The 25,784-nt window shown below is 43.6% G+C and overlaps 1 protein-coding gene across 2 annotated transcripts; it reads left to right on the forward strand.

Moving 5' to 3' along the window:
- Positions 1 to 4,494: 4,494 nt before the first annotated feature.
- On the forward strand, positions 4,495 to 17,170 carry ABRACL (ABRA C-terminal like). Of its 2 annotated transcripts, none has more exons than XM_049654458.1 (3): positions 4,495 to 4,644; positions 7,868 to 7,934; positions 16,588 to 17,170. In XM_049654458.1, exons 2-3 carry the CDS (start codon positions 7,874 to 7,876, stop codon positions 16,770 to 16,772), a joined length of 246 nt encoding a protein of 81 aa, XP_049510415.1. In that variant the 5' UTR covers positions 4,495 to 4,644; positions 7,868 to 7,873; the 3' UTR covers positions 16,773 to 17,170. The 2 variants fall into 2 exon arrangements, with proteins under 2 accessions (XP_049510415.1, XP_049510416.1); XM_049654459.1 differs by lacking the exon at positions 4,495 to 4,644 and adding an exon at positions 5,561 to 5,642.
- Positions 17,171 to 25,784: the final 8,614 nt, after the last annotated feature.

A 25,784-nucleotide genomic window follows, 5' to 3' on the forward strand; every position in this document is an offset into this window, starting at 1 on the left:
CCAGGCGCCCCAAGATCTTATCTTTTTAAAGTAATCTCTACACCCAGAGTGTGGCTCAAACTCAACGCTTAGATCAAGAGTCGTATGTCCCACCTACTGATCCAGCCAGGTGCCTCTACAACTGATTTTTATATATTGATATATCCTGCAACCTTGCTAAACTGGCTTATTATCTCCTTTTTGTGAATTCTTTAGCAGACATTCTTGTCTCGTGCCTGATCTTAAGGGAAATGCTTTCAGTTTTTCACAATTAAGCACAATGCTAGCTATGAGTTTTTATAGTTGCCCTTATTATTATTAGGTTGAGAAAATTTCCTTCTTTTCCTAGTTTGTTGAAGGTTTTTTTTTTTTTAATTTTTTTAACATTTATTTATTTTTGAGACAGAAAGAGACAGAGCATGAACAGGGGAGGGGCAGAGAGAGAGGGAGACACAGAATCCGAAACGGGCTCCAGGCTCTGAGCTGTCAGCACAGAGCCCGACTCGGGGCTCGAACTCACGGACCGTGAGATCATGACCTGAGCCGAAGTTGGACGCTTAACCGACCAAGCCACCCAGGCGCCCCTCTTGAAGGTTTTTATTGTAAAAGAGTACTGCACTTTATCAAATGCTTCTTTTTTTCATCTACTGAGATGATTACACATGAACTCCCCCTTTTTTTCTATTAATATATTATATTACACTGATTAAATTTTCTACTGTTGAATAATCCTTGCATTCCTGGAATAGACCTTGCTTGGTCAAGATCCTCTATTTTTTTTTTTTTTTTTTTTACTGTTTTATTTAAAAACAGCACAGCCACAAGAAAAATAATTAAGTGTCCAGCTTAATGAATTCTCAAAACATCTGTTTAACCAGTGAATAGATCAAGAAGCAGAACATGATCACCACCCACAAGGCCCCCGCCGTGCCCTGTTTTAGTCACCCCACCACCCAACAAAGATAACCGCTATCCTAATTTTTAACACCTCTGATTAGTTTTGCCTGCTTTTAAAACTTTATGTCAGATCATTTCACTCAACACTGTTTGTGAGGTTCATCTGCATTGTTGTGTGTAGTTGTTGGTTGTGGCTTTTCCTTGGCGGATCATTTTCTGGTTTATGAATAGGTCACAATTTATTAACCCTTCTAATGTTATTGGACATTAGATAACTTGAGTTTAGAAATATTCTGAATAGTGCTACCATGACTATTTCTGTCATATCTTTTTTTTTTTACATTTTTTAAATTTTTATTTATTTTTGAGAGAGGAGACAGAGCGTGAGTAGGGGAGGGGCAGAGAGAGAGGGAGACAGAATCCGAAGCAGGCTCCAGGCTCTGAGCTGTTAGCTCAGAGTCCGATACGGGGTTCAAACCCACGAACCGTGAGATCATGATCTGAGTGGAAGTTGAACGCTTACCACCTGGGCCACCCAGGTGCCTGTTCTGTCATATTTTTAGATGAATCTCTGTCCCTTTTCTCTTGGGTATATACTCAGGATAGAATTGTTACCCTCAAGATTTCTTACAAATATTGCTTTCTATTCATTACAATGCAGCAATTATGTTTTTAAAATGACTAATTCAATTTGTCATGAACCTTTAAATATAATGTTACTATTTTTCTCATTCCAGGAACATGTCATTTTTTTATTTTTATCTAAAATTTTTTTTAATATATATATATATATTTTTTTTTTTTGAGAGAGAGAGAGAGAGAGAGAGAGAACGAGCAGAGGAGGGGCAGAGAGAGAGGGAGACACAGAACCCAAAGCAGGCTCCAGGCTCTGAACTGTCAGCACAGAGCCAGACGCGGGACTTGAACTCACGAACCATGAGATGGTGACCTGAGCCAAAGTCGGACGCTTAACCAACTGAGCCACCTAGGAGCCCCAGGAACATGTAACTTCTTAAGAAAATTACTAGCACATACGCCATCCTTAATTCTGGAATAGTGCATAGCAACACTGACTAATATAGTAGCCACTAGGTGTATAAGGCTATCAAGCACCTGAAATGTTCTGTAAGTATAAAATACACCTTAGACTTCAAAGACGGTACAAAACAAGGAATGTATAATATCTCATTAATAATTTTTACAGGTGGTAATGATGGTATCTTGGCTATACTGGGTTAGAACATATTATTAAAGTTAATTTCACATTTTTTAATGTGGCTAATAGAAAATTTTAAATTACATGTGTGGCTCACAGTTATATTTCTATTGGACAGTATTGGTCTATATTATGCAATTAAATAAATGGATAAAGATTGTCTTAATATTTCACATGTACATTACCGAAAGTTCTTTTCATCAAAGATCATGCTGCGGGCTACTTTGTACCCTCCCATCTTGGCACTGTTGCTGGCACATCCCTGATATTTAATAAATACTTCTTAACTGTTTGATAAACCTTAGTTTTTGCTTTTTTAAGTTAAAATTCCACATTGTTTAGCTACATGTTGATATTCCTGAGAGAATAGGAAAAGATAGCAAAATTCTGTATCGAAACTGAAGAGTAGGCATTGGGTAGGAAAAATGTTAATTGGCAAACACTTTAATATTTCTTTCATCAAAAATAATGGTCTTGAATTATAGAGTAATAGGAAGTATATGTTATACTTAGTGCAGCCTACGTAGAAACAAAGTATTTTCAAAGACTGAATCCACTTTTATATTAATAGGGACCTCTACTTGCTTCAATAGTCTTTCTTTTTTTTTTGCCCATTGGTAGAGTACTGTGAAACATGAATTACTTAGTCATAACAGAAGGAGCAGGCTACAGATTGATTATTCATCTCACCGGCTGTTATCTGAGTGAAGATCCATGATCACTGCCCCAGGCCAAATAGCCAGGTCCTGCTTGGAGAAGTGTTTGATATGAGATCTTCTTGAATTATGATTTTGCATTATGTAGACTCTGAAAGATACAAAGTGTACCCTCTCAGCTTTCTGTTAGTGAGAAAAAGATAGGCCTCAAAGGATCTGAGAGTCACCTTATACTTCATCTGACATGAGAAACCCAGGCAGAATTAGAATCTTTTGGTGGTAGGGAACAGAGACGCATTCAAAGTCATGCCCCAAGTGCTCGGTATCCACTACGAAAGGGTAACTAGAATACAGTTTGGGAAGTGGAGGGATCCAGCGCAGCCTTGGGGACCGGGATAGTCACACCCCCCTGGGGAGCAGGTGTTTTTGTCGCTCTTATTCCATCACTGGGTCTCACTTCTCTTAGACTTTGCTTCTACCATTTCTGCCCCCACCTTCTGCTTCACCCCAGGGAGTTTCTGCTTACTCAAGTGCGTGGCTTTCTGGAGGCCCATTTTCTCTACCCCAGCCTCAAGTTCTCTCTCAGCTTCAGCCTTTCTATGGGATAGCTCATTCTCTGCTCTCCCCTTTCAATTTCCAAGGGAGAATCCGATTGCTTAGTTAATTATCAGAGTCCCTGTTTGGTAAGGGCTGTTTGTTTGTTCCAGGTCACCTTCTTGGATGATGGCCAGTTTATGGATTGTGTGTTCTTGGGTCACATGATCACCACTAATCCAATCAGCTTGGGGAGGGGTTGGTAGTTATTAGTGCAACCTTTGCCTTAGGGAAGTTTGGGTCATTTCTCTGAGCAGGGCTTCAGTTTCCTTTTGTTTACTTTTCAAACTTTATTTATTTTGAGAGATAGCCAGCGAGAGAGAGAATCCCAAGTAGGCTCCAGGCTCTGAGCTCAGAGCCGAACTTCGTGGGCTCCATCTAACAAAGTGAGATCATGACCTGGGCAGAAATCAAGAGTCCCACCTTTAACGGGCTGGGCCACCTAGGTGTCCTCCTTTTTGAAGGGACTCTCGGTATAGCAAGTATGTCTCTCTCTCCATTTCTCTCCTCTTTCTTTCTGTCTTGCGTGCTCTCACACGCGCGTACACACACACACACACACACACACACACACACTGAGTAAAACAACAGTGACCAAAATAAAGGGAGTATGAATAGATTGAATTGTGCAGTTAAATGTAGGATATTGAATGAAGAGAAGAAAGTTATATTCACTCAGGATCAAGAACTAACATTGTCCAAACAAAATTTCTTTTCAGTAGAACAAATTAGTTTTCAAGAATACTCCCCCCCTCCGGCCCCCCCTCCCCCCATCAGTCTATCCTGCTGCCCTGTTCCTGGTTTTCTGGACACCCCCGCTCCTGGCATAGAGAACCAATGTCACGTTCCTCCTGGGAGATCTCAGCTGTCGTCACGTTGTGGGCGCGTTCTTTCTTATGTTAAAAGAGAGAGATCCTGGCAGGAAATCAATGCCCAGGATCCGAGGTGGAGGTTGGGAATCATTGGCACCGAGTGGCGCGGAGGAACGGTGGCGCTCTTGGAAGTTCTGAGTCCGTATTCCTAGAAGCCTCGGGCGCCCCGCCACCTGCCGGGAGTCGGCCCCCTTCTCCGGCTCTCCTCTCTCGAGTTTCCTTCTCATAGGCTTGTCCCTGGGAGTGTGGGCGGCCCCTTTCCCGAGCGCTTAAACTCACCTCCCACCCCCCCCTCCTCCACACCAGCCTTTCTCCTCGCCTCAGTCACTTCCTTCCCCAGCCTCTTCCTCCTCGGTGAGTTGAACACATTAGCCAGGTCCCGACCGACTCTGCACCGGCTTTTTTCGAGAAAAGATAAAGAGGCGGAGAGGTGAGTGGGTCTCCCGGGAAGGTGATGGGCAGTCATAAAGGATGGACCGGGGTGTCCGGTGGAGGCTAGGCAGACGGGGGATCGGGGGCTGCGGGTGGGGAGCCGGGACCGGGAGGGACCGAGGCGCGTGGAGGTTGTAACTGGAATTGGGCTGAGACCCGGCAGAGGGGGTATCGGGTGGGCGCGCCCCTACGCCCCCAGTTCTGCCGACTTCCGCATCGGCTCACGTGACATCGTGCCGGCCCGGGATGGGGGGGGCGGGGAGAGAAACCGGTAGCCAGGTGAAGGTTTGCTCTGCGGTGCAGCGTGTCCTCTTTGCACTTGCCGGTGGCGCGGGAGCGCGATCTGCAGAGCGGGGCGGGGGAGGGCTGGGGGTGAGGGGACAGGCTCCCCCGAGGACTGCGGTGGCCCCGCGGCCGCCGACTCTGCGGCGGTGGGTGCGGTCCCATAGGCTCCAAATCGTGGGTGTGGAGGGTGGGGGTGGTGCGAGACCCTGGGGGCGCGGGGAGCCCCGAGCGGGGTCGACTGCCGTCACCCGGTTTGGGCGCTGGCTTTCTCGGCTCGCCGGGGCGCACCGGCCACCGGGGGAGCGCGGGGCGCGCGGCGCTGGCGCGGACTCGCGGAGACAAAGGCTTCCGGGACTCGGCCCTTCCCGCGGGGGCTGCCCCGGAGTCTGCGGTGCGGTCCGGGCCCCGACTCCCCCGCTCCCCAGCCCTACACTGGTGCGGGTGGTGACCGTGTGATGGCCTGCAGGGGACTGGGGCTGGGGACCCCTTCCGGGCCAGCTCCCAAACTTGGAGCAGTGATGACCAAATATGGAGCGTGTGCGCGCCAGCGGGCTGGCAGGAAGGAACCCGAGTCCTCCTTTGACCCCCACCAGCTGCTAGCCTGGGACTGCGAAGGACCGCTGAAAGAAGTGGCCAGCCCCCAGCGTGCCGCTGTACCGCCGGCTGCCGATTCCCAGGCGTCCCCACCCCAGCAGGCTTTATTCCTCGAACGTGAGAAAATCTCCGTGTATTGCCTCTAAACTTAACAAACAAACAAGACAAAAACTGTGAGAAGGTCATTAAATATATTAAGTGTATATTTCAGCATGTGTGCCAACCCTCCGACGTTCCGCTTTCTTTGTGGTGCCCACGCACAATGCCTAATTAGATTCTGACACAGTTAGAGGGCCCGACTAGCATCTGCCACCGCCTTCCCTTGAGCTTGAGCCTCCCACTGAAAATCTCTTTCTTCCCCTTAGACTTGCTCTGCTGATGGCCTCTCCTCATTGTTCTTGATCTTGCCGCTTACCCCCAGTCCCAGGCTTCTATCCTTACAAAATGTCATGGGCTTTCCAATGTGTAACAACAATGAGTATCCTGCCCCCCGCCCCCACTTTGTCCCTGCTAAGAAAATACATACATCCGTACGTACATACATACATACATCATGCCAAATTATGTATGTAGCAATAGTTCCTAATCCTGTTATTTTCCTACTGGTAGGGGTCTGGGCAGGGAGCCTTTCTTGCTTTGTAAGTGTTCTGCCTTAGTAAGTGCTCAGCATGCAATATTTCAAACACGACTCACTATTATATTTAGCACACTTTGCATACTAACCAGGAAGAAGAAGAAGAAGAAGAAGAAGAAGAAGAAAAGAAAAAAAAAAGCCAGAATGATGTTGTAGAAACAGCATATGATTGTGGGACAACAGCATTTAAGTGAGCCAGTTTCATCATCCGTAAAATGGCGATAAATAATAAATACTTTGCAAAGTTTTCTTAGGATTACGTGATTTAACACAGATAAGGAGTTTCGTGTGTAATTAACTATATAAAAAAATGCTGGTTGCTTTCCTTTCTTTAAACGGAACCTGCATACATCTGCTTAATTTGAGGCAGGTATTCACATTAATAGTGGGATTTCCTCGTTGAGTCTCATTATTAAAGGAGAGCTAGGTCTGAAGTGTGCTGCTGATTATGGGGGCGAGTAGGGGGGGGAGGGTAGTGTTAAAGAGATAAATGTTCCAAGTGGGAGGAAGCCAGAGAGTCAGAACTGGAGAGGATCATGATTCCCTTGGGCATTTGACTCCTTTTCCTGTCCAGTGAGGGCTAATTTCCTCAGTAGCCCTCACAGATCCATACTGCTGCCTCAATGCTACCAATAACAAGTGCAAACTAATTGTTGGTGTTGCTTGTTAGGAAAATGTTCTCTTATATGGCTCCCCAATCCGCTCTTACATCTATCCATCCTGCCCACCCTATCACACACATGCATCAAGGGAGCTTTCATTTTAAAGAACAGGGGCAGGTCTCCTCTAGACTGACTTCATGGGTCAAGCGTCTTTAGTGTACAAGCCTGAAGAAGGCCTAGTGAACCAAGGTAGGTCTCTCCACTCCTGTTGGTCCCGGACTCCTCTCTGAGATGAATGATCCTCACCACAGGTCTCCATTGCCCTCAGGCGGTAGCGGGCACTGCCCAGGGAAGGATGCGGTGCCCTGCGTGTGACCCAGCGGCATCACTGCGCGAATCTAAGAGTATTAAAATTGCCCTGTTATTGATCTGCTTTCCCCACGAGTCCTTAGGCTCGGGGAAGGTGGGGAGTGTGTTCCTTTATCTTGGCACTCCAGCTTCTGGCTGAGGACCTGCCTCAAACGCGCTGTGCTTTTCCTCCTTTGCTTCTGTGCTTTTGCACACACTCTTCCCCATTCATAGAGCACCCTTTGTCGACGGTCTTCCCAGTTCATCTCTCTCCACTGACCTCTACAAAGTCCTCTGTGGCTTCCTCCTTTGTCCTCCCCTAATGGTTGGACTCACCACTCAAGGAATGCTATCACATTGCTATTTTCCAACCCACGTCTTTCTCTGTTCTGAACAGTGAGTTCCCTGAGGGCAGGTCCTGTGTCACTCGCCTTTGTAATTTTGGTGCAGGGCAGAGCACCATGAGGATGGGCTTAGAGTTAATAGTGGGTGCAAGGAAAATAGCTGCACTGTCCCCATTATCCTGTGTAGAATAGGAAGAGGGTCAGCCCAAAGGGAAAGATATAAAGAGGGGAAATGGAGGTAGTCTGGTGTCATGTACACCACACAAGTATTTTTAGGAAGAGAGACATGGTAAATTAACAATGACAAATGCAACATGAAAAAAAAAAAAAAAAAAGAAACGGCCCTTGGATTTGGCAAGATGTGGTTAATGGGATATAGAAATGGTAATAATATAGACTTACTTTCTTCCTCAGGCAACAATGAATGTGGATCACGAAGTCAACCTCCTAGTGGAGGAAATTCATCGTCTGGGTTCAAAAAGTAAGTATGAGGGGCGCCTGGGTGGCTCAGTTGGTGAAGCGTCCAACTCTTGATCTCAGCTCAGATCATGACCTCACGGTTCATGAGTTCAAGCCCCGCATCGGGCTCTGCGCTAATGGTGCAGAGCCTGCTTGGGATTTTGTCTTTCCTTCTCTCTGCCTCTCCCCTGCTTGTGCTCTCTCTCTCTCTCTCTCTCTCTCTCTCCCTCAAAGTAAAAATAAATAAAACTTAAAAAAAATTTTAAAAAGTAAGTATTATAACACAGACACAGTATCCTGAGTTCAACTCAGAGCAAGAAGGACCCAATGAAAGTGTCACCCAGGGCATCAGGACATAGTTATGGAAGCTCCGCCCTCAGCCATGGAGTGATTTCTGAAGACACAGAGCCTTGGGGATATTGTGATTCTTGATGTAAGGGATAGTTGAGTTATTTCATTATCCTTTGAATGCAAAGAAAATTGCTGTGCTTTTTAGTCTGGCTGCATTGAAATCTGGTAATTAAATCATGGTCAAATTTTTTTGTGCCACACTATTAAAGTTCATCTGTTTTTGCTTTATCTTGCCACCATCTTATAAACTTCCAAATGACTACAGACTCAGATTGAAATTATATTAAATTGTCTTTATTTTCTCCCAATTCTTGAGTTTTGTACAGTCAAGTATTTTTTTTTTTTTTTTTTTTTTTTTATTTATTGTTGGGACAGAGAGAGACAGAGCATGAACGGGGGAGGGGCAGAGAGAGAGGGAGACACAGAATCGGAAACAGGCTCCAGGCTCCGAGCCATCAGCCCAGAGCCTGACGCGGGGCTCGAACTCACTGACCGCGAGATCGTGACCTGGCTGAAGTCGGACGCTTAACCGACTGCGCCACCCAGGCGCCCCACAGTCAAGTATTTTTATGTACATATAACCAAACTTTAGGTAATTAAAAAAAATTTTTTTTAATGTTTATTTTTGACAGAGAGAGAGAGACAGACAGACCATGAGTGGGGGAGGGGCAGAGAGAGAGGGAGACACAGTGTCTGAAACAGGCTCCAGGCTCCGAGCTGTCAGCACAGAGCCTGACGCGGAAGTTGAACTCACGTACGGCAAGATCATGACCTGAGCTGAAGTCGGGTGCTCAACCGACTGAGCCACCCAGGCGCCCCTAGGTAATTTTTTTTAAGTGAGCTTTTCCTTTAGCAGCATGTAAACAGCTACCGTGAAATCAGTGCCATGTAACATTGGCAGTTTTAGTGTCCTTTTCCAAGTTGTGATGAAAGTAGCTATTACGTTTGTAGCTTTAGGTATTTGCACATCTCAGATAAGATATACAAGAGTTTGGGGGAACATTCTGAAAGTTGTAAGAGCCATAGACATATTCAGCAACAACTAGGATAATGGAACTCTTAAGTTTTAAAATGACATCACGTAAGTGACCAACAGCTTTAAAAAGTACCTCATAGGCCTGTTTCATATTCTCTCTCACTCTCTGCCCCTCCCTGCTTGCACTCTCAAAAATAAATAAATATGCATTAAAACAATAATAAAATAAAATAAAAATAATAATAAAATAATAAAAATTTTAATAAAAGGGCGCCTGAGTGGCTCAGTCGGTTAAGTGGCCGACTTCGGCTCAGGTCATGATCTCATGGTTGGTGGGTTCGAGCCCTGCGTTGGGCTCTGTGCTGACAGCTCAGAGCCTGAAGCCTGTTTCAGATTCTGTGTCTCCCTGTCTCTGACCCTCCCACGTTCATGCTCTGTCTCTCTCTGTCTCAAAATAAATAAACATTAAAAAATTAAAAAAAAATTTTTTTTTAATAAAAATAAAATAAATAAATAAATAAATGAAAAGTACCTCATAAGAGTTGTTTTGTCATCATAGCTTGACTCTTCTTACAGCTCTGTCTGCTTTCGAATCACAGATCACCTGAAATAAGACATCCTTGGAATCCCATTGAGCCATTAGTATCAAATGTCCCCGGTAGTAGTTCTCTACTGCTGTGGTAACACTACCACAAACTTAGCGACGTAAAACAACACGTTCCATATCTTAACTGTAATGGAGGTTGGGTGTCCGTCTTAGTCTGTTTAGGCTGTTGTAACAAATTACCACAGACTGGGTGGCTCATAAACAGCAGAAGTTTAATTCTCCCATAGTTCTAGAGGCTGGAAGTCTGCCGTCAGGGTGCCAGACCAGTGAGGTGAGAGCCCTCCTCCACTTGTAGATTTGTTGTATCCTCACATGGTCAAAGGGGCTGGGATCTCTTTGCAGCCTCTCTTATAAAGGAAGTGATTCTTATGACTCACGACCCTCATGACTTGAGCACCTCCCAAAGGCCCCACATACCATATTATTACCTTTGGGGGTTAGGATTTGCATATGAATTTTGAGAGGACAACAACATTCAGACCATAGCAGATTCTGATAAGGGTCTCCTTGGACTAAAATCAAGGTGTTGGCAAGAGTGTATTCCTCTCTGGAAGTTCTGGAGCATCTGTTTCCTAGTCTTTTTCTAGCTTCTAGGATCAACCTGCATTCCTTGGTTCGTGTCCCCCTTTCTCCATCTTCAAAGCTGGCAACAGCTGGTTGTGCCCTCATATTACATCATTCTGAGCTCCTTTTCTGCTTCTCCCTTCCATTCTTAAGGACACTTGTGACTACATTGGGCTCCCCCAGATAAGTCCAGGATAATCTCCCCATTGCAAGACCCTTCATTTCATCACATCTATAAATTTCCATTTGCCATATAAGGACACATACGGTTTCTTGGGATTAGGACATGGAAGTCTTCGGGGAGCAATGTGGAGTGCTGACATTCAAATTCAGTGTGATCCTAGAGAAGTAGATTATTGGAAGCTATAGTAATTGGGGCACTTAATAAAGCCTTGAATATCAGGCAAGACTTGAAGTACAGGGCAGGTCAGTAAAGGAGGAAATGAATGAGCTGAATTTGGGGTGTTTGTGGAGACCACTAGGGAGATGTGGAGAACATAACTTACTTGGTTCTCCAATCAAACAAATGCAGCATCTTTCCTAACCCCGTTTTTCTCCCACCCAGTTCACTACATCCACTTGATGGAAGTTTCCTGAGTCTTATTTTCCATAGTGATTTCTCTGCCTGTGTTCCTCATTTCTACCTTTCCAATTTCTCCAGAGTTCTGTGAGGTCATGTTGCTCTTGGGAGTAGTACTATTGTTTAGATTGTTAACAATATTAAAGATGTGTTTCCAAAGATTTGTAGGATTTTCTTCTCTCTTAGATCTTTCTCCATGTTAGCCTAGGGTTTATTGGTCAGATTGAATTGCATTTAAAGTTCTAACCTTTACTCTAGAACAGTGTTATTATTCTACTAGGGCAAACTGAATCTGCACTTAAAATTAGCAACTTTCCAAACTAGGAGACCAAAGTGTAATTATCATAATTTCTGTGGGGATGAAACATTTCGAACTTTGCCACTTCCCCGGGCCTCCTTGACTAACTTGTTCCTGGAAATAGATGACTTATTGAGTTGGAAGGCATCTATGGGGATATGTTATGGTTAACTATATAAATTGCATCTGGGATAATTTTGACTAATGTAAATTACGATTCAGATTAATTATTTTTAGACTAATCTAAATGTGATGTACTAGGTGAAGTTGGAAATTGATGGATTTAGTTGTATCTATTTTTTTTTTTTTAAATAAAGTCCTTTAAAGGACACCTGGAGGGTGCCTGGGTGGCTCAGTTAGTTGGTTAAGCAACCAAATTCGGCTCAGGTCATGATCTCACGGCTTGTGAGTTCAAGCCCCGCGTCGGGCTCTGTGCTGACAGCTCAGAGTCTGGAGCATCTTCAGATTCTGTCTTTCTCTTTCTCTCTCTGCCCCTCCCCTGTTCACACTCTGTCTCTCAAAAATAAATAAACATTAAAAAAAATTAAAAAAAGAAAAAGGACACCTGGGTGGCTCAGTCGGTTAAGTATCTGACTTCGGTTCAGGTCATGATCTCATGGTTCATGAGTTTGAGCCCCGCTCTGATCAGGCTCTGTGCTGACAGCTCACAGCCTGGAGCCTGCTTCAGATTCTGTGTCTCCCTCTCTCTCTGCCCCTCCCCCACTTGTGCTCTGTCTCTCAAAAATAAATGTTAAAGAAAATAAAAAATAAAAAAATAGAATAAAATAAAGTGTTTTTATTTTTCATCCAGTAGAAAAAAAATAAGTGGATAAAGATTATCTGGAGATTTAAATTCTTTCATTCAGCAAATATTTCTTGAGAGCTGCCTTTTGTGCTCAAGTACGGGACATGTGGAAATAAATAAAATTCCATCTCAGCCCCTGTGGGCCTCTGTAAGTAGTGGGAAGACGGGCAGATCAACTGGACGCTTGTATTGGGAAGTGGTTAAGAACATGAGCTCTGGAGTCAGACTCTTTAGGAATGAATCCCAGCTCCCTTACCACTTACTGTGTGACCTTGGGCACATTGCTAAACATTTTTGTGCCTTGGTTTCCTTATTTGGATAATAATACTCTGATTCAAAGACACTTTTCCCCCCATACTATTTTTTTTTTAAGTTTGTTTATTTATTTATTTACTTATTTATTGAGAAAGAGAGAGAGAGAGAGAGCACACACATATGCTCTCAGGGGAGGGACAGAGAAAGAGGGAGACAGAGAGAATCTCAAGCAGGCTCCACACGGTCAGTGCAGAGCCTGACATGGGGCTGAAACTCACTAACCATGAGATCATGACCTGAGCCAAAGTCAAGAGTCGGACACTTAACTGACTGAGCCATCCAGGTGCACCCTCCTCCCCTCACTTAAAAATCTCCAAAAATAAGGATGCATCTTATTATACATGGTGTGTTATGGTTAAATTGGCAGTTTATTTTTAAGAGAAAAAGACAGAACACGAGCCACAGAGGGGCAGAAAGAGGAGACACAGAATCCAAAGCAGGCTCCAGGCTCTGCACTGTCAGCACAGAGCCTGATGTGGGGATCAAACTCAAAAACTGTGAGATCATGACCTGAGCCAAAGTCGGACGGACGCTCAACCTACTGAGCCACCCAGGCGCCCTTGGCAGTTTAATTAGAACATAAAATAATGGTGTTTCTTGCAACCAATTGTGCCTTACCTTTCATAAAATGAGGATGAAGTGAGTTTTAATTGCTGAGTTAAAATGCACTAAACATTTAAGTGAGTTAAGATGCACTGAATAGTTCTAGGAACACAGCAAGTACTCAATACACATTAGCTGTTACTATAATTGATGGTGAGTGCTTTGATACATACTTAATTTTATAAGAAGAGTTATTAACTCAACTGAGGGAATCACAGAGGACTTCTCAGAAAAGGTGACGTTTGAGCCCATTCTGGAAGAAAAAGAATTTAGCTAGAGGAAGGGGTCTGGGATGCTGGGCAGATGGCTCAACATGGGCAAAACTGCTAAGGCACAATCTCTCATGTCACCCTGGGTAACAGCAAGTCGTTGATTTTGACTGGATCAAAAGGTGCAGAGAATGATATGGCAGAAGACGAGGGGAGAGGGAGTGCAAGGGCCAGAGAGTGAAGGGTCTTACCTGCCATGCCACGGGTATCACTATTTGAAGGTGGTAGGGAGCCATTGGGAGGTTAAAGTAAAAGAGTATCAACAAGGGGTACCTGGCTGGCTTAGTCAGTGGAGCCTGTGACTCTTGATCTTGGGGTCATGAGTTTGAGCCCCATATTGAGGGTAGGGTTTACTTAAAAAAAAAAAATTAATCAGATTGGCATCTTAAAGGTTTCTTTCACATTTTTTATTCTGCACCAATATGGAGGACGTACTGGGGACAGAAATGGAGAAAGGGAGGCTGGTGAGGAGTCTTGCAGTTAGTTATCCACATGAGACAACTCCAGGCTGAACCAAGAAATTAATTGTCAATGGAGAGGAGACGAGAGCAACAGAAGATACGAAGGAAGGGGCGCCTGGGTGGCTCAGTCGGTTAAGCGTCCGACTTCGGCTCAGGTCATGATCTCACGGTTCGTGGGTTCGAGCCCCGCGTCGGGCTCTGTGCTGACAGCTCAGAGCCTGGAGCCTGTTTCAGATTCTGTGTCTCCTTCTCTCTGTGACCCTCCCCCGTTCATGCTCTGTCTCTCTCTGTCTAAAAAATAAATAAACGTTAAAAAAAAAATTAAAAAAAAAAAAAAAAGAGAAGATATGAAGGAAATGGAATCACTTGTGAGATTGAAGAGTGAGTGGGCAGAGCTCCAAGACTACACCCAGGTTTCTGCCTTTGGTGCCTTTCAAAAATTTAACCTGAATTGAGAATTTACCATATGTTGAGCTCTCCATAAAAGCCTTTACGTCTAGGGGTGCCTGGGTGGCTCAGTCAGTTAAGCGTCTGACTTCAGCTCAGGTCACGAGCTCACAGTTCATGAGTTCAAGCCCCGCGTCGGGCTCTGTGCTGACAGCCTGGAGCCTGCTTCTGATTCTGTGTCTTCCTCTTTCTCTGTCCTTCCCCCATTCACACTCTCTCTTTCTCTCTCAAAAATAACTAAACATTAAAAAAAAAAAAAAAAGAAACAAAGCCTTTACGCCTAATCTATCTTTTCATCTTTGCAACAATCCGTGAGGGGTACTTTGACCTTCATTGTATAGATGAGGGAAGTGCAGCTCAGAGAGCTTGGAGGCCCTATTCAAGGTTACCCAGCAGCTCCTGTTATTTCTGTGACCAGTAAAAGGTTCTTATTGCGAACAAAGGGTCCTGCCGCTGGAAGTTGAAAAGTCAAAGTTTATTTTTTTTTTTTAATGTTTTATTTATTCTTGAGAGAGAGAGAGGGAGACAGAGGATGAGTGAGGGAGGGGCAGAGAGAGAGCGGGACACGGAATCCGAAGCAGGCTCCAGGCTCTGAGCTGTCAGCACAGAGCCCGATGCGGGGCTCGAACCCACAAGCAGTGAGGTCATGACCTGAGGCGAAGTCGGACACAACCGACTGAGCCACCCAGGCGCCCCATTTGCACTCCTTTTAAAGGTCAGGGCCAGTGCTGCCTCCTCCATAAAGTCTTCCCCTCCCGTTCTAGCCCAGAGTCATGTTGCCTTTCTCCAAACTGCAGGGGGTTAGTCTTGGCTCCTTACTGGACATCCAATCACATACTGCTTTGCACTGTCGCTTTACTTACTATGTGGATATTTCTTATTTCCTTGCGGGAACTAAAGCCATTTCTTCGAAAGCTAGAAAGTGACTCCACACTTCTGTCTACTTGCCTCCAGTGCCCAGCACTGATTGGTTCTTAACCAAAGATCCACCTTTTGTTTACCTTATTTTCTTAAAAAAGACTTAATTTTTTAAAGCAGTTTTAGACTACAATAAAACTGAGAGGAAGGTATAGAGATTTCCTGTATACCTGTTCTCCCCACACATGTATGGCTCCCCCATTATCAGCATCCCCCACCAGAATTGTGCATTTGTTACAGTTGATCATCTACATTAGCACATTAACACATCATCAACCACAGTCCGTAATTTATGATTCACTCTTGGTGGTGTACATTCTGTGGGTTTCGATAAATGTATAATGACATGTATCCATCAGTATAGTATTTTACAGAATGTATTCACTGTTCTCGAAATCCTCTGTGCGCTGCCTGTTTGTCTCCCCCGCCCAACTCCTGAAGCCCACTGATCTTTTTATTTAATTTTATCTTTTTCCTTTGTTTTGCCTTTTCCAGAATGTCCTGTAGTTGGAATCATACAGCATGTAGCCTTTTCAGATTGCCTTCTCTTAGTAATATTATATTTTATTTCGAGATAGAGAGCAGAGCAAGCATGGGTTGGGGAGGGGCAGTGGATGAGAGAGAGAGAGAGAGAGAGAGAGAGAGGGAGGGAGGGAGAGAGAGACAGAGACTGAGAGAGAATATTAAGCAAACTCCATGCCCAGCTGGGACCCCATGGGTCCTCATGGGACCTCATGACCTGAGCTGAAATTAAGGGTCAGATGCTTAACCAACTGAGCCACCCAGGTGCCCTGGTGCCTGGGATTTCTTCATTTTTTTTTTTTTTTTAAATGTTTACTTTTGAGAGAGACAGACAGACAGACACACAGAGAGAGAGACAGAGAATGAGCAGGGGAGGAGCAGAGAGAAAGGGAGACACAGAATCCGAAGCAGGCTCCAGGCTCTGAGCTGTCAGCACAGAGTCCGACGTGGGGCTCGAAGTCACAAACCGTGGGATCATGACCTGAGACGAAGTCGGATGCCCAACCGACTGAGCCACCCAGGCTTCCCAAGGGATTTCGTCATTTTTAAGGTCACCAGTTCCCTCCTGAGTGTGTTTAGAGCACACTTAAGAGAAACACTGCTCCTGACCTAGAGGTTCTCCAATATTTGTTATTTTTATTGATTCAGCAACGCCACAATTAAAAAATCAAAATATAGAGGGAATTGGTCCACAGTAGTAACACTGTGACACATTGACTTTTTGTAAATGGGTCTTCGTTGTCCAGATGACACGAAGGCTAGGAGGTGTATAACACAGTGTACGTATTCCGCCACTTTTTGGATCTGGCAAGAGATCACATCTGATTTGAGCGTGAGCTGTTAAATTGTAATCTTGGCGAATACAGTTAGATGTTTTTTTTAAAGATTAGGTAAATCTGCCATTTATGGGGACAAGAAATAGACTTTGCATTGACTAACACTGTATTCTCTCAAATTAGATGCTGATGGGAAGTTAAGCGTGAAATTTGGGGTCCTCTTCCAAGACGACAAATGTGCCAATCTCTTTGAAGCATTGGTCGGAACTCTCAAGGCTGCCAAACGAAGGAAGGTTGTTACGTACCCAGGAGAGCTACTCTTGCAAGGTGTTCATGATGATGTGGACATTGTATTGCTGCAAGATTAATGTGGTTTGCATATCTTTGTTTATTGTTATTTTTTGTTTCTGGTAAACTGGAATATTAGGTCAAAGGACACACGTGAGCATACTTGATGTATTTTTTATAGAACTTTGAAAACAAAAGGAGACTCTTATTTTAAAAGTCTGCCCTTTTTTATACCTTGAGAAGAATTTATGTATTACACTGTAGAATAAACAAAACCTATCATTTTTCTCAGGAATCTGGTTGGAAAATGGGGGCTCTGAGGCTTTTCTGGTGGGGGTGCAAGGTGTTTCATAAATCATTCTTAGATAATTTCTACAAATATTTGACATTCCATAAAAGCAAGAGGCAGAACTAAAGATCAGCTCCCACAATGAATATTGTACTGTTTATGTAATAAAAACATATAACAATGTTAAAATTGTTGTATTGCCTTATTTAAGATTTATGTGCCTCTCAAAATCAAGTTTTTGCATCAAGATTAGGTAACTGCAACAGAAGTTATCATAATTGGAAGAAAAAGTTTCTTGAAACTACAGAATTTTACAAGAGTGGTGTGTGGGGCGCCTGGGTGGCCCAGTCATTTAAGCGTCCGACTTCAGCTTAGGTCATGATCTCACAGTTTATTGAGCTGTGCTAACAGCTCGGAGCCTGGAGCCTGCTTCAGATTCTGTGTCTCCCTCTCTCTCTGTCCTTTCCCTGCTTATGTTCTCTCTCTCTCTCTCTCTCTCTCTCTCTCAAAAATAAATAAATAAACATTAAAAAAGAAAAGTAGGGTTGTGTTATGATTGGGCCCTATAAAAAATATTGACTGATGTCTATTATGTGCTTACCACTGAGGGGCTGTGCCAAAAGAAATGTAACCTAAAACTTCACTTCCTAATTGGATGAGTTAGATTCACATGACGCAATGTAGAAATGTCTATAATTGTGTATTATAGCCTATGGTACAGAATCGAAAACGATACAGAATCTCAAGGAGGGCAAATCCATGAAAACCATGATGGTTGGGAAAGGTATCCTAGAAGAGAGAGAGAATTCGCATGATTGGAGCTGATTATCCAGCAGGGAAGAAGCTGGGAGGGGCGACCCTGATGTCTCAGGTGAGGTAAGACAGGGACACGAATAAGCAAGGCTCGCTCTTGTGACAGGTCGGATGTCAGGTCGACTGGAATGCTAGGGAGAGAGGGGATTCAGACTGGATACACAAGGTCGAATCTGGGAAGCCAGGGAGAGGAGTCTGAACACAAACTGGAGCAGAGAAATTGCATGTTGAAAGCGATGTTGGGGCACCTGGGTGGCTCAGTCGGTTAAGCATCTGACTTCAGCTCAGGTCATGACCTTGCGGTTCGTGAGTTTGAGCCCCGCGTCGGGCTCTGTGCTGACAGCTCGGAGCCTGCTTTGGATTCTCTGTCCCCTTCTTTCTCTGCCCCTCCCCTGCTCACGCTCTGTCCCTCTCTCTCAAAAATAAATAATCTTAAGACAAATTAAAAAAAGAAAGAAAGAAAGAAAGTGATGTTTTGTGAAGGTAGCTGTGGCGCTGGTAACTAGGGAGGGTTGTAGACAGCAAAGATGCAACCAGAGAAGCCAGCTAAAACGCTGCTCAGGAATCCACAGGGACAGTGATAATGGAAAAGCAGAGGGAGGATGGACTGACTCCAAGCACATTTTTAAAGTTGAAACTCATCAATACCCTGTCAATTACGACAAGACCCCGATTCAAACTAGATTAAACAACAGCAGTATTCACTGGCACTTCGTAGTCCTCGCTAACATTTACAGAGCATTTGCTATGCTGATCCTCCTACAACTCTGTGAGTAGGTATGTGTTACCTCCCATTTTTATAGATGATGCAAGAGATGCACAGAGAAGTTAAACAGCTTGTCCAAGTGCACTGAGCCAGAAATGGGCAAGTCAGAATCATCTGGCGCTAGTCCGGGGATGGGATGGACTTAAGGAGCGACTGGCTGCAGGGGGTCAAACAGCGTCAAAACTCTCTGGCTTTCCATATTGGTACTGATGCCTCTTTGCTTCAATCTCATTCTCTTTCTAACAGCCTTCCTGCGTGCAGCCAGGAAGATGCCTGCTGGTAGTTGCCAATTCACATACTCCTAGATTAGCAACCCTAGTGGAAGGAGAATCTGTTTTACCTAATTATGAATTCTAGGAGAGGAACCCTGGCCCCACCTGCAGCACGAGCCTACCCCTTTGACCGGTAACAAAGGAACGCCAGAGGAATCAGGTACGGTGAATTGACAGGCCTAGGTCACATGCTTGTTTCCAAGGGAGGATAGGGTAGGTATTGTGCTTTACAGCCTCACCTCAAAGAGCAGAGGGGTAGTTCCCTACCTCCCCCCAAAAAACTGGATGCTGGGTATATGGGAACAGCATAAGTTTCCTATGTAAGAGTCCTTTTGAAGGATGAATCCTTAGAACAGTGTGGCAGAAAATAAAAGATAAAGGAGAGGACATGGTTGAAAGCCACACCAGATGTGGGGTCAGTGACTGAGAATAACTTATTTAACAGAGATAGAATTAGATGGAGCTGGAGGGTGGTTTTCGAGTTTCATTTGGGCCTGGTGAACTTGAGGTGCTTAGAGTGGAAAAGTGTAGAGAGCAGGTGAGGATTTGGTTCTGGAACCAGGTGACTGTTCAAGAATATAGACAGGCTTGAGAATTAAGGTTCAAGACTGATTTCATCTCAATTTTGATGTGGGCAGATAACCATAATTCTGCCTTTATTATTATCATTAAGTTGACATTTTTATTATCGGGCACTTAGAAAACACAAAAGACCCACGGTGCCTGGGTGGCCCAGTCTGTTAAGCATCTGACTTCTTGATTTCGGCTCAGGTCATGATCTCAGTCACGGTTCATGAGTTTGAGCCCCATGTAACAGCACTGAGCCTGCTAGGATTCTCCCTCTCCTTCTTTCTCTGCCCCTCCCCACCCTCAAAATAAGTAAATAAACATTAAAAAAACACAAAAAAGCATATAAGCTATAGGCTAAGAAATCGAAGCAACCTTTGGAGGAAAGCAGTCTGGGAAACTCCTATATGAAGTGCTTTCTGGAGAGGAGGTTGACCTCATGTAATCAGACTTCCTTAAAAAATCTGCAAAAGTAAGTTGAAATAGTTACTCAATCTCTCACTTTGTTTAGTGTCTTCGTGGTCACTATTAAGCGACGTTTTAAAATTTCAAGCCCTAATGATTTAGAATTTGGTAAGTTTCCCAGAAAAGACATATCCACATGATTGTTTATTTTGAGAAAACTGACAGCATTAACCTTCTTATCTACTACTGACATTTGTGATACAGTTTTACATAGTTTCCTTCAGATTCGAGAGAGTCAATTCCTTTGTAATGACTTCATTTTTGGATAGTTCTTATTTGGATCACGGTCTTAAACATTCAAAATCATAAATTTGTGTTCTTTTGAGCCAGATTTATAGTGAAAATCATCTTTCTCGACCATAAATTACATTCCAGGTAATCATCTCAGTAATGAGTGCCATTGGCTATAGGTGGGTGGGAGTTAGAAATTATGAACAGTTGTACACAAACAATTCCTCATGCAAAAAAAAAAAAAAATGTATAGTGTCTACTTTTCCCAAGTCACTGTGCTAGGCATTAGGGGATATTAAAGCAAGGCAAAATAAGAATAAATAAAATTTGATTCCAGTCTTCAAAGAGAAACAAATGATTTGTACAATGTATATTAAATATAGTGGAAGCTTTGGGTAGGTGATCTAGGAGACAGATAACACAAATGATGAATTGTTCCCAGGGGAAACTGGGATGAAGTGAAATTTGTCTTAAAGCAGCAGAACGATCGAGAAGCACTTTTCTGGTGCAACGGTTTCAAATGAAGAGAAAGGCAAGTGGCTTAAGGTAAGGAAGGAAAGGAATACTGTGAGCTGAGGCTGGAAAAAAGGTTGGGGCATGATTTTGAACTCTTTAGAAGAAACAGTTCTAAGAGTATGTATTAATAATGGTGAATTATAAAGAACTGTTAAAGAAAACTTCTATAAAATAATGTGGTAAGTGCTACTGATTATGAAGTGACTTTAAGTTGTAAGTTCCATAATAGTGCTATTTTGTATATTGTGATTATATAAGGCAATCTATAATTATAGCTTATCATCTTTATAGAGAATGACCTTTAATTGAAAATTTGACTACATTGACCACTTTTGCACACTCACATTCCCTTAAGAAATCCAAGCACCCCCTGTGTCTTGGAGACATGGTTTAAAAATAAGTTACAGAACTATTGACTTGAGGAATTTGTCGTAATTGAACACCAACATCCCAGATTTCCCGGGTGTCTGGGCTACTTCCTATGGTTCCAGACAAGGAGAGAAAGAGCTATGGACTGATAGACAAAATACAAACATATGTGATGTCAAGGGAATAAGCCTGCTTTTCTGTGTGGCATGTGGTACTGGCCTTATTAATTTATAGCCTCATACATCTAGAAAAAGTCAAGAGAGAGGCATGCACCTTTAACTTATTTATTGTCAAATAGTCTTGGAGTTTCCTCTTTCTTAACAAAAGATGTAAATAACTCTTCGAAGAAAACTCACTCCTCAAAAGCCTTTTAAGATGAGAAATCAAAAATGACCGTATTTTTCTAGAAGACAATTCCATATGACAACCCCATTTCTTTCTTTCTTTCTTTCTTTCTTTCTTTCTTTCTTTCTTTCTTTCTTTCTTTCTTTCGCGAGAGAGAGCAGGCGAGCAGGGGAGGGGCAGAGAGAGGGGGAGACAGAAGATCTGAAGCAGGCTCTACGCTGACAGCAGAGAGCCAGATGAGGGGCTCGAACTCACAAACTGTAAGATCATGACCCGAGCTGAAGTCAGACGAGTAACTGAGCCACCAAAGCACCCCTCAGCAAAAGGTTTCTTTAATTTTTTTTGTTTGTTTCTATAGTTCTCCTTTTACGTTTCAGTGAGAATTAGTGAGAATTTAGTGTTTTAGTGAGACATTTTTGGTTAGAAGGAATGGGGACAAACTTAGCTAGTTAACAGGGATTACCTATCAGAATGTATACAAGGCAATTAGGAAGATAAAGTTACTCACTGAAATCCGAAGACAGTGCAATGTGCCCACAGGCAGGGGCTTCTGGAGACGAGGGACTCCTAATCAGACAGCGTCAGAAGAGCTTCTGTAGTTTTTCAACATCTTGGTGCTCCAGAGATTGTGAGTCAGTAGATCTGGAGGGGCCTCGGCGTTTCCAGGAGGGAAATATCCCAGCATGTCCCAGACTGATTCGGATGGGCAGCTCTAGGGAAGAACCCCTCCTTGCTGCATTCCAGCATCGCTGTTAATACCGCTCAGCTGTGTTCGTGGAGCCACTTTCTAGTTGCTTCTCCTCCCGCTTCCAATTAGCTTCCTCATCCTCTGTCTTTTCTGTAATTCATAGCTTCTACGTAAGTTTTCCTTTGCTCCCTCATGGCTTGGATTTATTAGTGTCAGTTCTTGCTGCTACTGTCCCATGCGCCGTATGTCTGTAGGTGTAAATTAAATGCTTAATAGGACGACGCTGACTTGCTCGGTTTGCCCTTAGATGTCAGAACGGCTTGTGCCAGGCCACCCACTAGGTCAATGGCAAGCTTAGAAAACTACCTGGTCAGCTTCACTTCCCCGGGCCAATCAGGTTTGACTAGGAGGATAGGTGGGCGGGGCATAGAACTCAGTGCTGCTGTTTGTAACAAGGTCTGTGAGTTGAGCTGCCTGAGATGTGCCTGCGGATCTGGCAGGTAATGTGATCGCATTCTAAGGATTTCCTCAGGTTCTCTATGATTTATGATAGACTATAAAGACATTAGCTTTCAATTTGGAGGATATGCCACCCCCCCCCTTTTAAACATAAAAAATAAAAAATATTTCCTTGGGGCTCCTGGGTGGCTCAGTCAGTTAAGCAACCGACTTCTGCTCAGGTTGTGATCTCAAGGGTTGTGAGTTTGAGCCCCGCGTTGGGCTCTGTGCTGAGAGTGCAGAGTCCGCTTCGTGTTCTCTCTCTACCTCTCCCTGTCCCTCCCCTGCTCTCTCTCTCTCTCTCAAAAATAAATGAATAAACTTAAAAAAAAAACTTTCCTCGACATATTAGATGTACTTTTAGAGTCCAAGATTAAGAAATATATAACACAAAACATACAAAATACAGAAAGCTACTATGACTTCAACAAAAGTTTTAAGAGTTTGTATGTTTTTTTAATGTTTATTTAATTTTGAGAGAGAGAGAGAGAGAGAGAACATGAGTGGGGGAGGGGCAGAGAGGGAGATACAGAATCCGAAGCAGGCTCCATGCTCTGAGCTGTCAGCACAGAGCCCGCCGCAGGGCTTGAACCCATGAACTTCGAGATCATGACCTAAGCCGAAATCAGTCGCTTAACCAACTGAACCACCCAGGCGCCCCTGTTTTGTTTTTGTTTTTTAATATATGTTTATTTTTGAGGAAGAGAGCACAAGAGGGGGAGGACAGAGAGAGGGAAACAGAAGATCCTTGAAGTGAGAGCTCTGTGCTGACCGCAGGGAGCCCGATGTGGGAATCGGGCTCATGAACTCAAGATCACGGCCTGAGCTGATGTCAGTCGCCTAACCGACTGAGCCACCCAGGGATCCCAAGAGTTTCTATATCATTAATCGTGAGAGTAATGCTTGCTCTTTAAAGATAATAGTACATTTATTATGTATACAAGGCATATCATTTTTCTACAGAAAATGCCTGGTGCCCGTATCATTTCTTGGGCTCCTTGAACTAACTCTGTGGCGTCTTAGGAGTGTTCAGCCCACAGGTTAGAAATGACTTCGTGGCACAATAAGCTCACATCCTGTAGCAGGAAAGCCTGCGTTTGAACCTCGCGGTTTACTACTCACTACCTTCCTTTCTCAGGATCAGTGGTGGTTCTACATTTCCTCTCCTTGAATCTGGGCAGGCTTGTGACGACTTCAGCAAGTAGAATGCGGTGAAAGCAATGCTAGTGATTTTTGAGGAAGTAATGCTAGGTCACAAATGGCCAAAGAGCAACGACCTGACCCTTGTAACGCAATGTTCAGAGGGAAAGCAGGGCTTTAGAGATGCTTTTGATCAAACAAATCAGTGATACCCCTAAGACCCTGTGTTGTTTCTGTTTCTCCGTTCTGCCTTTTGTGATAGCAGTTTCATTGATTTCATTCTCAGTCTTTCCTTCTGGTCAAAAAGTAGGTGCCAACAATTCCTGGGGTGACATGGGCCTTTGGGGAGAGAGAAAGACAGAAAGAGGGAGAGATCGAGTGACGATGGGGCTCCAAATTTGTAAAAGTAGAATCAGTAGACTGTAGCTTCCAGTGATGTTGTGAAGTCAGGTGGCATGCTAATTCCTCAACACTTTTACGTGCCTTTCTTTATTGTGGAAAGTGGAAACTTTTATGATCTTTGTATTTCTAGTGTTCTAAAGTTTTGCTGGTATGGATAATCGTTTTAGCTTTTATTTTGGGCATCGGACTGACACTTTCCATCTGGACACTTAGGTTTTTTTAGTGTGAGGAAGTTTTCTTGTGTTATTTCTTTGATCATTTCTTTCCCTTCATTTCTTCTGTTTTGTTTTGTTTCTTTCTGGAACTGTTTTTAGTTGAATGCTGGGCACTACTGAATTGATACTCTGATTTTCTAATGATTTCCTCCAGTTTTTTGTCTCTTTCCAATCTCCTTTCTAGGAGATTTATTTTGCTTTATTGTTTAAAATTAATAGTTACAATTATATTTTGATATTTTAATGTCCAATTCTTTTATTAAAGGATAGCATTCTGTTCCTGTTTCATGTCTCATCTCTCTGAGGATATTAATTATGGTTTCATCAATGTTTTCTTCTACTTTCTGTATTGTGTCTTTTAACTGGAAGTTTTGGGTTTTTTTCCTCTTTGTGTGTATCTGTTTTTTTGTGTACTTTAAAAAAAATTTTTTTTAACGTTTATTTATTTTTGAGACAGAGAGAGACAGAGCATGAACGGGGGAGGGGCAGAGAGAGAGGGAGACACAGAACTGGAAGCAGGCTCCAGGCTCTGAGCCATCAGCCCAGAGCCCGACGTGGGGCTCGAACTCACGGCCGTGAGATCGTGGCCTGAGCTGAAGTTGGATGCTCAACCGACTGAGCCACCCAGGCGCCCCTGTTTTTTTTGTGTACTTTTGCTGGAGTATTCCTTCAGACAACCTAGAAATCTTTGGCTCTCTATTAATATTTAATAGTCAATCACTAAAAAAATTATAGGTTTTGGGATGGTGAGCAGTTTTTGCTAACATGTACTAGTGAGCTTTGCTATATGGCAATCAGATGGTAAGCAAGCTTTTCATTGAAAAAATCCCAAACATCAACATTGTAGGGTTCCCCCCACCCGAAGCCATTTAGTTTCTTCTGAGAAGGATCCAGCTATTTTCTGCCTGGATGGATCCCATAGGTGCTAGCATTCCAGAAGCAGAGTAAGGGCATAGGCTGAGGGTCCTACTCTTCAACCAGCAAACTTTATTTACTCCTCTGTTTTCAGCTTTGCTCTCTGCCATACCTGGGGTTCTCTGTTATAGAGATACTTCCTCTCAATTTTTCCAGAGACCTTGGACCCTGTACAGTGGGGAGGAGGGATAGATTTGTGGGTTCATGGAGAAGGTCTACGAGCTCAGTATGTAGACGATTGATCACTCTCCCTAATTTCAGTCACACATTTCATTTCGGCTTTAAGGGTTCCCTGGAAGAACCATGTTCCGGACTTCTCTGGGGCTCTGTGGGGGTGGCTTGGCTCAACTCCTGCTAGTATCCCTCCCTCTCCATAGGTGCTTAGGTGGCATCTTTCTCAAGTCTGTTATCATTCTTCCATCTGCTTTGCAATCTCTAGAGATTATTAATGTCACTCATCAGCTATTGTATCCCCTCACATTCTCTTTGTCTTTGTGACTTTGTGACTTTTTTCACTTATTTGCTACAGTTTAAGAACAGGTTTCTCAAGTGTGTAAAAAAAAATTCCACTTGGCCCTCAGATGTTAAAAAAAAAAAACAA

Source organism: Panthera uncia, assembly GCF_023721935.1.
Source record: "Panthera uncia isolate 11264 chromosome B2 unlocalized genomic scaffold, Puncia_PCG_1.0 HiC_scaffold_24, whole genome shotgun sequence".
Classification (NCBI taxonomy): Eukaryota; Metazoa; Chordata; class Mammalia; order Carnivora; family Felidae; genus Panthera; species Panthera uncia.

What these genes read in the sequence shown, in the direction of transcription:
- ABRACL (XM_049654458.1), top strand. Translation starts at nt 7,874, where the DNA reads ATGAATGTGGATCACGAAGTCAACCTCCTAGTGGAGGAAATTCATCGT. An exon ending in TCATCGTCTGGGTTCAAAAA is followed by an intron (nt 7,935 to 16,587) that starts GTAAGTATGAGG and finishes CTCTCAAATTAG; the next exon opens with ATGCTGATGGGAAGTTAAGC.